The 17,064-nt window shown below is 38.4% G+C and overlaps 1 protein-coding gene across 1 annotated transcript in view; it reads right to left on the bottom strand.

Moving 5' to 3' along the window:
- LOC117287832 (neurexin-4-like) overlaps positions 1-17,064 on the bottom strand; it is a 67,182-nt gene that overhangs the window by 18,909 nt on the left and 31,209 nt on the right. The window contains exons 6-15 of the mRNA XM_033768372.1: positions 16,176-16,360; positions 15,696-15,976; positions 15,167-15,324; positions 14,518-14,667; positions 13,826-13,988; positions 13,104-13,210; positions 12,315-12,413; positions 11,426-11,629; positions 10,749-10,831; positions 10,095-10,296 (exon numbers count right to left, since the gene is read on the bottom strand). Coding sequence (XP_033624263.1) covers positions 10,095-10,296; positions 10,749-10,831; positions 11,426-11,629; positions 12,315-12,413; positions 13,104-13,210; positions 13,826-13,988; positions 14,518-14,667; positions 15,167-15,324; positions 15,696-15,976; positions 16,176-16,360 — 1,632 coding nt within the window. The remainder of the gene's footprint in view (positions 1-10,094; positions 10,297-10,748; positions 10,832-11,425; positions 11,630-12,314; positions 12,414-13,103; positions 13,211-13,825; positions 13,989-14,517; positions 14,668-15,166; positions 15,325-15,695; positions 15,977-16,175; positions 16,361-17,064) is intronic.

The following is a 17,064-nucleotide window of genomic DNA, read 5'->3' as shown; positions in this document are numbered from 1 at the left end:
TAACAACAAAGTAAATCAACGCGAAGCCTACCATGCATGGGCCCTGTTTGTGGATTCAAATACTAGTTGTTACAACATTGACATTTCTTGGAGCTTTTTCAAGCTGATTTGATTTAATTTTGTTCTTTTCCTTTCAACCTTTAAAGGCAGTGGACACTATTGGTAATTACTCAAAATAATTATTAGCATAAAACCTTACTTGGTAACGAGTAATGGGGAGAGGTTGATGGTATAAAACATTGTGAGAAACGGCTCCCTCTGAAGTGACATAGTTTTCTAGAGAGAAGTAATTTTCAACGAATTTGATTTGAGACCTCAGGCTTAGAACTTGAGGTCTCGAAATCAACCATCTAAACGCACACAACTTCGTGTGACAAGGGTGTTTTTTCTTTCATTATTATCTCGCAACTTCGACAACCAATTGAGCTCAACTTTTCACAGGTTTGTTATTTTATACATATGTTGAGATACACCAAGTGAGAAGACTGGTCTTTGACAGTTACCAATAATGTCCAGTGTCTTGACTAAATTTCTTGGAAAAAGATCGCGGCGAAAGTTCACGAATCGTTTCAGATTCAGATTAAAGCCTACATGGGCTTTTTGTCCGGGGCCTTTGATCAGAGAACCCCGGGGAAACTGAATTGTATCGTCATGGTTTATTTATAACAAAGTCATCACAGCCAGAGGTCGATTTAAGACATTTTTTTTTACAGATAATGATATTTACAAATATAATATTTTGATAATAAAGACATTATTTCAAATGCACATAACAGAAAACATAAATCAAATATACGTAATATGGTAATGGAACTATAGCACAATATTACCCATGATCGAATACCACCAAAAGCTGAAAAAAAAAATGATTACAAACGATTGCGGCTTAGAGACACTGGACACTATTGGTAATTGTCAAAGACCAGTCTTCCCACTTGGTGTATCTCAACATTTGCATCAACTAAGAGAACATTTTAACTCAATTGGTTGTCGATGTTGCGAGGTAATAAGATAATAATGAGCGAAAAACACCATTGTCACTCGAAGTTGTGTGCTTTTAGATGCTTGATTTAAGACCTAATCATTAATTATTTTGAGGTCTCGAAATCAAATTCGTGGAAAATTACTTCAGAGGGAGTCGTTTCTCACAATGTTTTATGCTATCAACAGCTCCCAAGGTTTTATGCTAAACACTATTTTAAGTAAAAACCAATAGTGGCCACTGCCTTTAAGATACTTTCTGGCTATTCAGCCTTTCTGGATTATCTTCTTTTTTTTTTTACCAAAACATAATGTAAGATGCAAGAATGGTGTCCGTTCACTCTTAATTAAATACTTTGCACGCGCTACGCCTGTCCTTCCAACATGTCATGCCTTTTGTCCACTACTCTATCAACAACAACATGTTCTCACTCCCTTTTACTGGGTCATCCATTCAACCACCGGAAGAAGCAAGCGATCTTGAACTGACATTTTTAATATCGTCAGAAGTCTATACAGTAGCGCTGATGAAATTTCCCCAAATAATTGTTGATGTTTTGTTAAAAATGGACCCGGCAGTGTAAATAACTCACTGTTACAGTCGTCTGAGTTGTTATGACAGCACCATTGATACAATATCGATTTTTTAGAGGCTGCCGCAGCTTGTGTATTTGGTTCGAAGGCGGGCTAATAATTGTTTCACTACCAAGACGACACTAAAGGTATTTCCTGGGAAATTCCCGGGAACTTATGGCCCATCTTTTAACTCCCCGAGATTTGCCCGGAAAATAGCGTTTTCCTGGGAAAAAAATAACCCTGCTCAGGGGTAGGAAGTTAACCCCGGGCTAAAACGTTTTCATGAAACGACCGTGCATATTCCCGGGGAGTAGTACTCCCGGGAGATACCAATATACACATATTGACTGGCAATGAGGTAACTAGTGTACGTCTATTCCCCCGATGGACTTGGAGTGACAAGAAGAGGGACCTATTTCCCGAGGCCGAACTCGCGATTTTTTGCATAGTTCCTTTGCAATGACACTTTCAGGGAGCGAAGGTTATGGTGCAATAATAATCCTAAGGCAATGATGTCATGATGACGTCATCACCGGTCTCATTACGTCATCTTAAAGGTGTTTTATGTTAAATGTTTAAAAATGTATATCAAATCAGCCAAAAGAGACCGTAGGTTTCTGTTTGCGGGATTGGGTAGGACAAAATTATTATTATTATTTATATATTATATATTATTTTTTTTTCTTTTCGTGTGCGTGACCTAATATGACATCTACTTCCGGTCGAAACGGGCCAAAAACGGAAGTGCCCTGTAACTGGAAAGTGGTAAAAGTTATAAAGTTGCTTTCCAATGACGTAAGTGTCTAGCAAGGGTGGGCGGTTCAAACAAAATGTTGATGATGTCACAAATTGCAACAGCGCCCTCTAGCGGCAGGTTAAAAACTCTTCAAAATGGACTTTTTGAAGATGTCTGTGGTGAAATTTGTTGTAATCACTTTAAATTGTACACACATGTTAACTGTGTATATGTGTGTGAAGTTTCAGATCAAAGACGTCATCGGGGTCACGTGACGCGGCATTAAAGGTGCACTTTTTGAAGTCGTATAACTCTCGAAGTAACGACGCGATTATGCTGAAACTTCGTAGATTGTTAGATATTGGCAAGTCCTCGTGAATTGTAAAATGGCGTAATGATGACGTCATCACATGATTTTTTAAAAGATTTTTTTTCCATTTTTGCGCCTGTAACACATCAATTGCTATCTGAACATGGTATAATCCAAATTATTTTTTAAATAGACCGGATTGGTCATAACTGCTGTGAAAAAAAAAATACATTTCAAATTCAGTTGACAAATTTAAAATGTTATTAAAGAAACAGCCATGCATTTGTGCACAAATGCAAATATGTCTAGTTTGTATTTATTTTTAATTACAAATTGTTTTTCCCTAAGAGAGTATTTTATATAATAGTGTGTGTGTGCCTCCCTAAGTGCCTGGATTAACAGGCTTTCGAGCTCCAGTGTTTAATTAAGGAAATCAATGTGTGGTGAAGAGGTTTTCAACCAGTGGTAAAAACCCAACGAGGCCTGGTACTTAATAATTTTACCGAGACAAAATTACCAAGAACCAGGCCTCGGCGGGTTTAAACCACTATTTGAAAACCGATTCAACACACTTTGATTCCCATTCATAAATACCTTTTTGGTAAAAAAACATGAACACTTATAATTGTTCGATGATTTCTTTCAACACGACACCCCTCCAGCTATGAAATGGTAAAGCCCTCCGCCGCCCTCGGTTAACTCCTTATACGGGAATGCTATGCGCGTCGATGTGGCACAACTGTCCCGGCCGTTGCTCTTGACCAATAGGAATGAAGAAACTGTATTATATAAGCACAGGTGCGAGCTCGCATGTCATACCCATGTTTCAACACTTTTTACTGGTCATTAACAAGGGTTTATACACACCCACGTGACGCGCTCTTCACCAATAGGAATAGCAAAACTGTATGGAGTATTTATGAATACACTTTTCTTGATCATGGCCATCACATTAGGGTTGTATTTCTTGTGCCCTTACTGTTTGTCCGTCTTTGTATTCACTTGTGTATTTATATTATTTATTTTACATACTGTATGCTTGTGTTTGTAATTGTTTAATGGCCAAATAAGGAATAAGAAGAAGAAAAACATTGTGCAGACCCAAACTTTCTAATATAGGTTTTTTCGGTCAATTTCAACAAAAATCCATTGACTCATTCATTTTCGTTTTGATCATGAATGCACTTTGAATCAACATTCAAAAGTCAAAACTAGTTATTCGATTTAAAAAGTTAAGCATTCACTGGTCAAATAAAAGCACTAAACTTCATCAGGCTGCAAGACTCATTCAATTTCGTTAAAGCCAGCAGCAAGAGCTGGTCAACCATTCAATTTCATTAATGGGCAAACATTTTCCAAATGCATTGTTTGCATTCAAATTCAAATTCTATGTTATGTGCTTATACTCATTCGTTGCTGCCTATAAACAAATTCGAAACATTCAAAACTAAAAGTTAAAACTTCTAATTTGACATGTTCAGGACATTCAGAAACAGAGACAACAACACAATCTCAAGGCTAAAGCAAAATATTTAGTTGGATACAGGCTTTAACTTTTAGGGAAACAATGCAAAAGGAACAGTTATTTCAATGAAGAAAAAAAAATGGTGCAAATTGTAAAATTATAATGTACAGTACATGGAAACACCTCTTACAAAGGAGGACTACATGTATGTGCTAGTAAATGAGCTATAATTCCCAGTTAACTTGTGAAGACATAACTCATCTTTAATTTGAATGCAAAGAAGTTGAAATTCGTTGCACATAAATGAACAAGAAAACTCAAAATAGCAGCAAAATCATGTTCGCTTCGGTGAGACTTAATTTGAGTGCATCAATTAAAGCCATTATACACTTTCGGCACAGAAAAATGAAGAAAAAAATCACATATTTACAAATAAATTTCAGGGTTTGCAGAAGGTAATGGTTCTTGAGCGTCACAACTCGCATAAACAAATTTGTATCAGTTGACTAATTGTGCTCAACTTCTGCGAAACTTTTACTGCGAAAACAGTGACTTAAAAATTTGATTTGCATTCGCAGGATAACCATGCTTTTTACTTGTGAAAAAGTAGGCCGTGGCGACTAGTGTGCTTTATTAGTGTTAAAGTCGCGACTACAAATTATTTAGAGAGGTTTCGCAAGCGTACGGATACAGATACAGATACGGATACGATAACCATATCCGTTCACGTCAGCAGCCGCGTGTTGCATTTTGTTTCGCAAACTATATAGTCCAGGCATTATTTGATATGACCTCGGACAAATTGCAACATCAAGTCTGTAAACTGTTTCATACTCAGAATTTTGTCCTCTATAACATATCAAAACTCTTAAGCAATCCGAATGGGGGAAAGTGTCATGGCGGTCATTTTTTTTAAAATGGCCGCCAAAACCCGAATTTTTCCCAATAGCTTCGCTTCTAAATGACTAAGGGCTTAAATTGTAAGTGCTAAACATACATTTTCACGGACTAGGAAGTCCATAAGTGAAACGCATTTTGTAAAGTTAAACCTGGCAAAAAAATACATGGCGGCCATTTTCCAAAATGGCCGCCATAAAACAGATATTTCCAATTATCTCCGCTTCTAAATGACATTGGGCTTTAATTTTAAATGCTAGACAAACATTTTCGACATGACAACAAGAGGTAAAGTAGAATGTCAGGTTATACTTCATCGTTTTTCACGATCAAAAAAGTATGTGTGGTATCTTTTGACGAGTATTTTAGAAATGGAAAAAACACAGCGCAAAAATAAAGCGTTAGAACAATTTAGTTTTTAAATTCATTTTCATAGTCCACAACCCAACAGTCAATTCTATAACCCCAACACAATGGACAGTAATCCGATTATAGCCCCTTTGTTCGGACTTCGGACGACCAGACAAGCTCAGCGCACTGAAGCGTTTGAAGAACATATCCCCCAATCGTCTCACAACCGCTGCTGAATCGTTTGCTACTGTAATCGTTTGACAATCGTGTTATGGTTGCCGAACCGGCCCTAAATGGACCGTGCGCCTAAGGGTGACAATTTTTTAAAGCCAGTTTGGGTAAAAACTATCTGTGTTTTGCTCATCTGCTCATTTACAAGTCATCTCATCTTGCTTGATACACGTCAATGCCTTCTTAATCACAGAGGACCAACTTGGTGTGGATGTTTTCGTTGATAGCATCTGGTCGCCATGTTTATGAATGCTTTTCTGAGCTTTTCAACTTTGAATCCATACAAGACTGGGTTGATGGCAGAATTCAGCACTGTGAGAAGTGCACATATATCCCATATGGCCTCCTTAACTAATAAAAAAACAACTTCTGGTTCAAACAGCATAGAAAATGAAAACCAGATGGCTCCAGGCAAGACCAGAATGAAGAAAGCTGTGGTGATGATAACTAGAGTGCTGGTGACTTTCTTGTGAGCTTGGTGCAGTTCTTGAGCGGGGCCCTGGATTCCTTGCTCTTCTAGGTTTCTGGCTCCTTGTTTCAGGTTGATGAGGATTCTGATGTACATCCAAATTGTAGCTGCAATAGGTAGAAGGAGCAAGAGCATAGATGCAATGCTAGAGGCTGTATGTTTTCGTACCTCACCATTTACACAATTGTCTCTTTTGTAGAAATGTATTTCGAGGAACGACCGAGGCAAATACACTAATACTGGAATTATCCAAACGACAAGTAACAACAGCAAGATCTTTCTTCTAGTGAAGTAGCTTGTGTACAGCAAGGGTCGAACGATTCCAATAAATCGTTCATAATTGGCCAACGTGAGACTGAGAACAGAGTGGGCACGAAAGCTGTTGACAAAGAAAAAATATATCCAGGAACGAGTGAACTGATCAAGCCTGTCTGCTGTACATTGGCTGATGCTAGAATTAGATGAACCGTTTCCAAGAAGGAAGTATTCCAAACTAACAGATGCACATGGAGTAGAAGATACAGAGACCAACGCATCTGCAACAGCGAGGTTGAGTATCATCAAATTGGTCAAATTATGCAGTTTCTTGGTGTAGATTATAGTCACACATACAAGAACATTTCCAACAAATCCAATAATCCCAACACATGGCATCAAGACAATTAAAACTTTGAACAGGTTTATAATAACGCCGTCCATATTGCCCAGTCAGTCTTTGTGTTGAGTAATCCTGCGTGATGCTGGTTGGGCTGCTCTCTCAATGCAAGCAATCCTATGTGTTTGTCAGGTTGCCAAGAAGAGCCTCACCAATAACAACACAGTGTGTAATCTGTCTGCACGGCTTCACAGAGGGTGACGTCTTCACAAAGACACCCTGCTATCATTACTTCCACAGTTTGGCTTGTTGCACAATATTAGAGTCCACTACTAGAAGCACCGCACACCATTTATTTATTTATTTATTTATTTCTTGTTTATCCTGGGAAATCCATTCAGTAAGAAAAACTCACTGATCTCCCATGGATCCCAGCTAATAACAAATTACAGAACAAACTACCATTCTCTGATCTAGAAGCTGAACAGGCTTCGATGAGAACCCACATAGATGCAGATGTAAATGTAGACGTGGCTAGTACCAGATGGTACTCGTGTCTACTGCGCCATACTCGCAGTCGCTAGTATGCATCTCAGTAATAATTAAGAGTGACACTCCAGGAAAAGGTGGTCCATCAGCAGATAGTGCTTTTCTTCACTCTGTTTTGTTTGCAAACAAGTAGTATATAAAAACGAGCATCAAGCACCGTACCCGAAACCCAAAAAGTAATTATAACCCATTTAAAAAAAAGCCATTAGCATGATATTTGTACTTGGCTTTGATTGCAATTTCACATCGCCCATAAACAAGCCCTGAGTGTTGTCAATAAGATCCAATTAAATCCTAATATACATGTAGTTGCATTACTGTGAGTGCTGCCAATCACTCATGTCTCATGACTTCATTATTATTATTATTATTATTATTATTATTATTATTATTATTATTATTATTATTATTATTATTATTATTATTATTATTATTATTTATTCGCCATAACAGTACAAAACAAAATACATTGACAACATTATACCCCAAGATGGGCAAGGGACAACAAAAGCAAATACATACTATGATCCGTAGATCTGTTGCCCCACATCTGGGGTACACAATAAAATTAATATAGATTTAACATAATATAGTACACAAAGCAATAATAAAAGCAGAAAATTAAAGACCAATAGAAAATGATAAATATATATTAAGAATAAAAATAAATTAAATTAAATTAAAAATAAATAAATAAGTAAAAATAACAGATGGGGTAAGGATAAACAATAATGGGAAATAAATAAATAAATAAAACCTAAACTCGTAGATAAATTAAAACGACTTAAAATATTGCACAAGTGATTGGGCTATAAAGCTACTATTCAGTAGATTCATGATATTGACAGACAGAAAATCTAAGTGATTTGAGAAAGCTGTGGAAGGGCAAGAGCAGTAGTGAATTACAAATGTTTTCTGGCAAACTATACCAAAGTCTGGGAAAAAGATGAGGAGCAGATAAGTGCAGAGCATCGGTTCTAGCATACAGGTGTTTGAAGGTGAGAACATTAGGATATCTATGGTTGACAGAAATGATGTCTGCCACATCACAGTGAATAAGGTTAAACTTACACTTAATGATAAAATACAAAACAGAAAAATTACGACGAATTGACAGAGACAACCAGTTGAGGGACTTAAGTCTATCGGGGTAGGACATCTCACCCATCCTCTGCCCAAGAATAAACCGAGTAGCACGTTTTTGTACCCGTTCGAGGGCCTGAGTCTGGAGAGATGTATGAGGAAGCCAAGCTGGCATTCCATATTCTAAAATTGGGAGAACTAGGGATTTATAAAGACAGAACTTAGCTGAAACAGAAGAATTGAAAGCAATGGTCTTAATGAGGCCCAATGTTCTATTGGCACTTGAAACAACATTTTTAACATGGTTATTCCAAGAGAGCTGAGCATTCAGAGTGACTCCAAGGTATTTGACAGAGGATGTGGGTTGCACAGGAAAACCTGAAAGAGTGTAAACAGGGGGGTCGAGAGAGTGTTTACGGAAAATATGCATGATTTTGGACTTTGTAGGGTTGAACGTCATACCATTAACAGGCACAGTGGTTAAAATCAGGTCAAGTCAATATTTATGAATCTGCGATCTGCGACAACTAGAAATCTGCGATCTTCAAATAAATCCCTTCTGACTCCCCAAATTATCAAAACCAAGTTGTACGGTTCCCGCTCTTTCCAATATGCAGCAGTTCAGTTATGGAACAGTCTTCCAGAGGCTGAGACATCAGAACAATTCAAAACCCGGGTGAAAACAAATCTGTTTACTTTGTACAATTGTTGACTTCCCTGCACAGCGCATAGGGACTTCACTGTGATGCGCTATATAAGAATGGTATATTATTATTTTTTTTATATTTGGTAGTTTTTTGTCAATTGTGCAAAATCTTTTAAACAATTTTTCTGTAAACCCTTCCCTTTTAAATGTTTTTATAATGTGTATTCTTGTTGTGTATCTTTTAAATTCAATAATAATAATAATAATAATAATAATAGTTATTATTATTATTAGATGCTACTCTTCTCAATTGTTTTGTTTTCAAACTTTTCAATCAATCACCAAACCCGACTACCACTAAAATATTCAACGTTGTGCACAAATAAATTGAAATATAATGTACTCTCAGGCACTTTAAAAACATTATAAATACAGTTTAAACAAATCATAAACTACAAGAAAAAAAACAATTTCATACAATTTATAATGTTATTGCAGTATAAAAAAAACCCACTAAAACATGTGTCTACATGTTGTGAATGCATACTACAAAAAACACAGAGAGTTTTTAAATAATATTTGAATTGGTTTCAATGGTACGTGTATATCAAATGTAATGGAAAGAATGAAGACTGAAAATGTTCAAGTTAAAAAAAAAAAAAAAAGTTTAAAAAAAATGTCTACAGGCAACAAGTTCCAGGCACTCTCCAAGATGAGAATCCAATCACACTTCAATAAGGTTTATACCGATTCAGAAACGCAATGCATTGTGGGAAGGAATATGGGGCGGTTTCAATGCAGTTTCTACGACTCGCGCACGCAACGCCTATACCTTTGTGTGGGTTCAACAGCGCCCTCTCTTGATATTTTGCTATTCGCGATAAACCTTATGTTCACATTTTATTCTTGGGGATCGTAAGACATATTTGAGAAACTACTTGTGTGCTACCGAAGTACTCCTGTAGCATGCACTGCATTTGGTTTCCTCCAAATTGCCTGTAAAAAGTGGCTGTATAACAAGGCTCACATGATTGATAACTTGTTTGTGTTTTATTTGTTGTTTTGTTTTCATCGAATCAGTGACAAATTACATAACACTTTACAAAATAAACAATTGTAATAAATATAAAAGGAGAAGAAATCTAACAAACCCGAAAAAAGGGAAAACAAAATTTTACAAAATAAAAATTGCATTAATAACTTACCATTTCCTCTGCATTTGAGTGGTCCCAGCGTGTACTTCGCTGACGCTCCGCTGTTGTCCACATCACCAAACCGTAGCTGCTTCACAGGGAGGAACTCTTTGTGTCGCAGTAGACCCTCGTCTACTTTGTTCGGGGCGTTGTCTGCGTCGCAGTTACACCACTTCTTCTGGTCGTAGCAGGTTTCAAACAGTCCACATTCACACTAGAAGTATAAAGAGTGTTTGTCAGTTAAGACGGCTGTTGAGAAAAACTAAGACATACACTGTTTATGTCATGCACTTAGATTTGAAAACAGAAAAGACATTTGGGTTTTAGAAATAGTATTTCACATCAAGCTGATATTCTGAACTTCCAGACAAACATTGAAGGGAAGCGTCCTGCAAAGATGGCCAGCATATACATTACAATGGCGGACTTCTTGGACCCTAGGTGGCAGCAGACTTACCAGGTAAATCCACTGTTCTCCGAAATTTACCTGGCAAGTCTGCTACCACCATTGTTCAGACCCAACGTGTAAAACTTGCTGTACACAATTTGTCACTGTCACCACACTTAGTTTTAGAAACTTGTCGACAGTCCCTCCACTGTCATTTGAATGCTGAAAGGGAAAATGGTTTTCAAAATTTGTTTGAAGAGAGGATGTTGCATCTGTACCTTTCCTGTACCGGGAGCAGCCCCGCCCCAGTAGGCCATCTTCTGGTTATTGTGGCTCACCCACCATCCATAAGGGTCGCCATCTGCAGATAGAAGAAACAAGATAATTAGAAGAGGGATAGGTTTTGTGGGTGTACATACAAAGTCTATGGGAAAATGTTAAGTGCAGGGACAAAGGGAAGTACAGAAGAGCGTTCCACAGGGTACTTTTTTGACAATTACTGTGCACAATGTGCAGTGCATCGACACATGCCTATCCCGTCCGCCATTTTGTGAGTAAAAATGTACACAACGGAATTTACTCCCATGAGTTGAAAGGGTAGACGGGGATCGTGCAGAGGTGAGATCCAGGTTGTGCATGGGTTCAGTACTGACGAATACAGGCATATGTCCACAGTGTGGGTAATCAATCAATGAATTATACATTTCAATCGCTGGGCATATTGACTTTTATTGCCATACAGAAACAGGAAAGTAAGCATGGCATGCATTTCCATTTGTATTCACTCCGCACAACACAAGAAGCTTCACAGACAACAGACACCAAACTAAGGTTTTGTTGTCCAATTTTCAAGTGTGACGCCAACCTAAAAAGGGCAAAGTTTCGCCAAAATGTAAAGGAATTCAATTGCATAGTGATAAATGTAAGCCATAGCAGGTACACAAAATTTACTTACTCGGTGAGTTGAGTAGTTTAGCCCTGTTGCATTCATACTTAATATGCTGTTCACAATACTCCGCCATATGGATGATGGCATTGATCTGATCAAGGGATGCTTCATAAGCGATATCTTTCGAGTAAGAGCCCGGAGCAACGCTACCTGGAGGGACGTCTCCCCTGTCTTCTGAGTCATGGTGGATGAGGGTGAAGATCTCATCATCTGAAAGTGATTGTTTTATGGAAATAAGTTAATCCCCCAAATTACTGACGACTTTCTACTTTACCCCCTTTCAGCCAGCCCCAAGCTCTTTTGACATAAACAACTGCTACAGGTTACATTCTTTGACCACTCAAACGTGAAGCACACATTCTCACACAACAGGGAGCTTGTGTTTCAAAGTTCAATTTTACAAACTCTATTATTGTCTTGAAGATTTCAAATGCATTTAGGCTGGTAACCCCTTTCTTCTAGGCATATTTTGTTGTCCATGCTAAGCAAATTTTGGTGCTACACAAGGCTATAGACTTTTCTTTTGTTGATAAACAAACCGCCTTGGTTGGCATGGTCGGCCGAATGTTAGTAAAACACTAAATCTTAAAAACAGATGTTTTAACCAAATTCAGCATTTTCTGCAAACTTTCAATTAAATAAAATACCTCTCATAATTATTTGTTTTGTTTTTAACAAAATCAACAAATTTGGTTACATTGTTACAAAAAATAGCGATCTTTTCTTAATTTGCACTTACGGCTTTCCATAGTTTTCCAATCTGGGTTGGCAAAAACTCGGGCTGTGACGTTGCAAAAGAAAGGTCTATTCTGAAATTGGGCCCAGGTCTAAAGTTATCCGGTAAAGAGAAAGGGGGAAACTGAAATTCCTATTTCAGAGTTGCAATGTTACTCACCTTGTTTTTCACAATCTACCATGACTGGAGGAATCGGTCCACTACCGTCTGGGTCTATGCTCATTGTTCCTTCGTACTGGCAGAAGCTTCCATGCTGAGCTGTGGGTTTATATAATAACAATCAATAGTGAGACAATCAATAGTAAGACAACATTATACAGTCTTAAATACTTCACTTCGGTGCGTTAACCAACACAAGACAAGGGACAACGGCTTCACAACGAAGCATCATGGTTAAGTGTCTTGCTAAACAGGTGTCACGACTCTCCAACCCACACTCTGCTGATCAGAAACACTATAGAGTTTGAATCCGGTGCTCTTAACGGCTAGGCCATGACACGCCACAGTTGCCTGTAAAAGCTGCCTCATAAGACAGGGCCCTAATTCATCCTTTAAAGGCAGTGGACACTATTGGTAATTGTCAAAGACTAGCCTTCACAGTTAGTGTATCTCAACACATGCATAAAATAACAAACCTGTGAAAATTTGAGCTCAATCGGTCATCGAACTTGCGAGATAATAATGAAAGGAAAAAACACCCTTGTCACACGAAGTTGTGTGCGTTTAGATGGTTGATTTCAAGACCTCAAGTTCTAAATCTGAGGTCTTGAAATCAAATTCATGGAAAGTTACTTCTTCCTCGAAAAGTATGGCACTTCAGAGGGAGCCGTTTCTCACAATGTTTTAGACCCCCATTACTCGCCACCAAGAAAGGTTCTATGCTAATAATTATTTTGAGTGATTACCAATAGTGTCCACTGCCTTTAAAATTTGACATTTACTACTTACAGACTGAGCATGTGGTGCCTGTATAGCCAGTCCCGATACATTTACACGTAAACGTATCCCAGTCAGTCTCACATGTACCACCGTTAGCACAAGGGTTGGGTGAGCACCTTTAATCAAAGACAAAATTTCAAATAAAATTTAAAAAAATATATATAGTAATAACAAACTAGTTTTTATAGAGCTTTGCCTATGGCAGGCCTGGGATTTGATGGGGCATAAATTCCAAGACCAGGGCAACAGAGGCCAATGCCTCCATGGCCTTCTTGTCATTCCATGCCTGCTACGGGTATCTCAAAGCGCTTATCATTATTTATTTCCAGACAGTTTTGAAGTTTTGAATGATGAGACCCATTTATGTAACACCTTGACAAGGTGTTGCGACACATTCAGCAGCCACTGCCTAAATCATCGGGGCAAACCTATTATCTTAGCGATATGTAAAAATGGATCGTTTACGTTGATTACACAACACACAGGACCAATGGCTTTAAGTCCCATCCGAAGGATGAATCCATAATGGTCAATGCTCAAGGACACAAGTGTCATGACTGGGACTTGAACCCACACTCTGCCGAGCAGAAAGACCAAATCTTGAGTAAATGCGGTTGACCGCTCAGCAAAAAACTCGCCATCACAGCCAATTTATCATTCTCAATAATGCTATAAAGAAAAATGAAAAAGAATTAAATATTTGTTTAATAACCAACCTACTACAAACTCACCAGTCTACCAGACTACACGTGTCAATATCCACCCCTTCGTTGATTGCGCCGGATGGCATGGTGCCTGTCAGGACAGACATAAAGTCAACCTTGGTGTTGCCCAGGTACACGTCTTTCATGCAACCACGGAAACCTGGCATGTCTCCCGTCTGTGAGCTGTCACCTTGGTGGATTGAGAAAAAAAGAAACAAGTTGGTAAAAAAATGTGAACAAAATGGGGATTTCAAACCCAAATACTTTGACAAAATGGGCAAACATTTTTGTACACAAACTTATACCTGAATTATAAGCAAAATCATCAAAATCTAAAGCGAAAGTTTTGGCTGAAAACTGTGTCTACTTGCTGAGAAAACAGGGGGGGGGGAGGTATCACTAAATTTAAATTTTCACAAGAATGTAAGTTAAGTGATAAGCTTGTTTAAAAAAAAAACATAAATTACGAGTCCATAAATGTGCTGAGATTTTCTTATATGATATTTGGTCCTTTAAAAATAAGTAGGAATATTTTATCGAGTACACAAGGACTAACCTGCATGTACACATGGTGTAGGCTTTAAAATACTTCTCAGGCCTTACTAAAAAAAACAATTTTTTCAGATTTATCTAAGGGCAAAACAAAATCAGAAAACAGACTGAAGTGGGAACAATATCATGACAGGTCACTAGACAGATTCAGCGTATATAACACTTACTGGCTCCGCCTATGAAGTAGTCTTCACCGGTGCGCAGGGAGAAGTCTCGTTGAATGATTCCCGTTTCTCCGTCCACAGTCCACTTGAAGATGTTGTTGGTCATCTCTAGCCGGATGCTGTGCCACTTCCCATCATTCAGATCAGAACCCTCTGGAAATATTTTAAAAAAAGTAAATTGAAAGAGGTGGTACTTCAAATTTGAAAATGCTAAGAAAAGCAGGGGGTCGATTCCACAAAGCACTAAAATGAGTTGAGTTGTCAGTAATACAACAGTGATTTGTACTGTGACCTAAACTTTGCATAGCATTTAAGATTGATTTGCAGTTAAGGTCAACTCTTAGCTCTTTGTCAAATCGACCCCCTGCTAATCCTTTGAGATGTTGCATGCCTTTGAACAGCCTAGAGCCAAAGATCATAGAGTTGCCTCAGAAGAACATTTTGCATGTTCAATTAAGCAAAAAAGGAGCAGTCACAAATGGTATGTAGAAAAATTATGTTTGAATGGTAACCATATGCTGGTAAGCATAATTCTGTCATGCTTAGCAACTTTTTGTGTACAAGCAAAAATGGTATTTTGGCTCTACAAGCAGCTCTACAAGCAGCTCATGAATTGATCTCCTGTATAATGCCTTCTTAATAAAACACCTACCTCCTGGTAGTGATGTTGCCGGGTTTGACCCGGTCTTCATGACGACAAACGGCGTTCCGTCAATTAGTCCAACGTTGATGTAGCCTCCACTGACAGACTCTTGTGGGTTGCTGATGAACAGACCGTCCGCACCAAAAGTACGGAACTTCAAGGAGATGCTGTTGGGAAAGGTGATAAAATATTAGGATCCAACTAATGCTTAGTTATTCTAAGGCAAACTGGGGTCGGAAGACTTTGAACATTCTGGTTAGACTGAAGGACTTGCAATCACAAGGTTGTGGGTTTCGAATCCTACCAAGCTAACCGCTGATTTCACAATGACTAGAATAAGTATTATCATTTACTTACTAGAGCACAATTTCTAGATCTGTGCAATTCATAATCATAGACGTTTTAAACCAATGTTTGTATGAGAGAGATTGGCTGTTGCCAGCTTGGTGTTTATATCCCCTTGGTATTGTGGAAGTTTGCCGAGTTCCCTGGACGGGAAAGATCGTCGTAACAAAACAAAACAAACAGGTAGACTCACGTGTAGTTTTGGATACTATTAGGGCCCCTCCACTTTAAGTACGAGCTCTTAGTGGGGAATGTAGCTGGTACAGTCGTGTCCCCGCTGCAGGAGTATACCAGATTTCCCTCCACGCTGATTGTGGTCATCGTCTTGTCCGTCGTGCTCATGATAAAGTTGAGGGCAGTGCCTAGGCTCGACGGGAGCACGCTGTTACTGAGAAGGGCATGCTGCATACAGCCCCTGAAGTACTGTCTGACAACGAGACCCTTGTGCTGCATGGGAGCTCCGCCGATGGTCACCTAGTCAAGGGAAATGCAAATGTTGAGAGGGTTAGAGTAAGGTAAAAAAAAATGCAAACGCTTCCAAAAGGTTAAAAGAATTAAAATGTACTAAAAACTGTGCAGCATATTCATTCGAGGAATAAGTCATCAGTGTACTCTTCCATCTTCAAGAAAACCAACAAACTCACTCATGTTTGACCCGTTTTTGTTTCCCTACCATTTTGTCCAGGTCTAGTCGAGAGAACAGCCCGTTGGTTCTGGTTGCTACGGCCACCCCATCAACAATAAGTTCCACAGTCTGCCTTTGGCGTTTGTACTCGATGAGATGCCACTGGTTGTCATCCAGAAGACTTCCGCCTTCTAACTCTGTCATGCCAGAATCCGGCATATTGGGACTGTCACCTTGAAAAACAAATCACAGGAGATTCCTTTTAAAGGGAAGGTACACGTTTGGTAATTACTCAAAAGAAGTATTAACTTCAAAACTGACTTGTTAACAAGCATTAGAGAGCTGTTGATAGTATAAAACATTGTGGGAAACAACTCCCTCTGAAGTAATGTAGTTTTTGAGAAAGAGGTAATTTCTCACTAAAATAATAATAGACTTCTAGCTAGAAGTCTGAGAAGACTGGTCTTTGACAATTACCAAACGTGTACCTTCCCTTAAGGTTATCATAACAACTAAAATTTATAAGGCGCTATTCCATCACGATCATGGCGCACTTGAAAGCAATTAATGTGAAAAAAGGTGAGTCTTAAGAACTTTACAAAATGAAGGTAAAGTAAGAGATTCCCTAATGGCGGTAGGAAGATTGCTCTGAATCATTGGCCCAGCTACACTGAAGGTTTTTTGACCTAGAACTTTGTTTGCACGGGTGTGTTGTCAAGTGTGGACCAAAGAAAGCAAGGTGGAGTGTAATGTGAGTGCAAGGTTGGGTAATCGTTTGGTGTCTGTCAACATAATGTTGATGAGTGTAAAGGCAAAATTATCAAGAAAGGTACAATTAAATCCATTTGTGAAAGTTTCACTCGTATAATTCAGTGTGTACTTGTTAAGTTAACAGTAAAAAAAAAAAAAACTGTCACAGTATTGTCACAAGAACATT

Source organism: Asterias rubens, chromosome 3, assembly GCF_902459465.1.
Source record: "Asterias rubens chromosome 3, eAstRub1.3, whole genome shotgun sequence".
Lineage (NCBI taxonomy): Eukaryota > Metazoa > Echinodermata > Asteroidea > Forcipulatida > Asteriidae > Asterias > Asterias rubens.
This window is presented reverse-complemented; position numbering and strand designations above follow the sequence as displayed.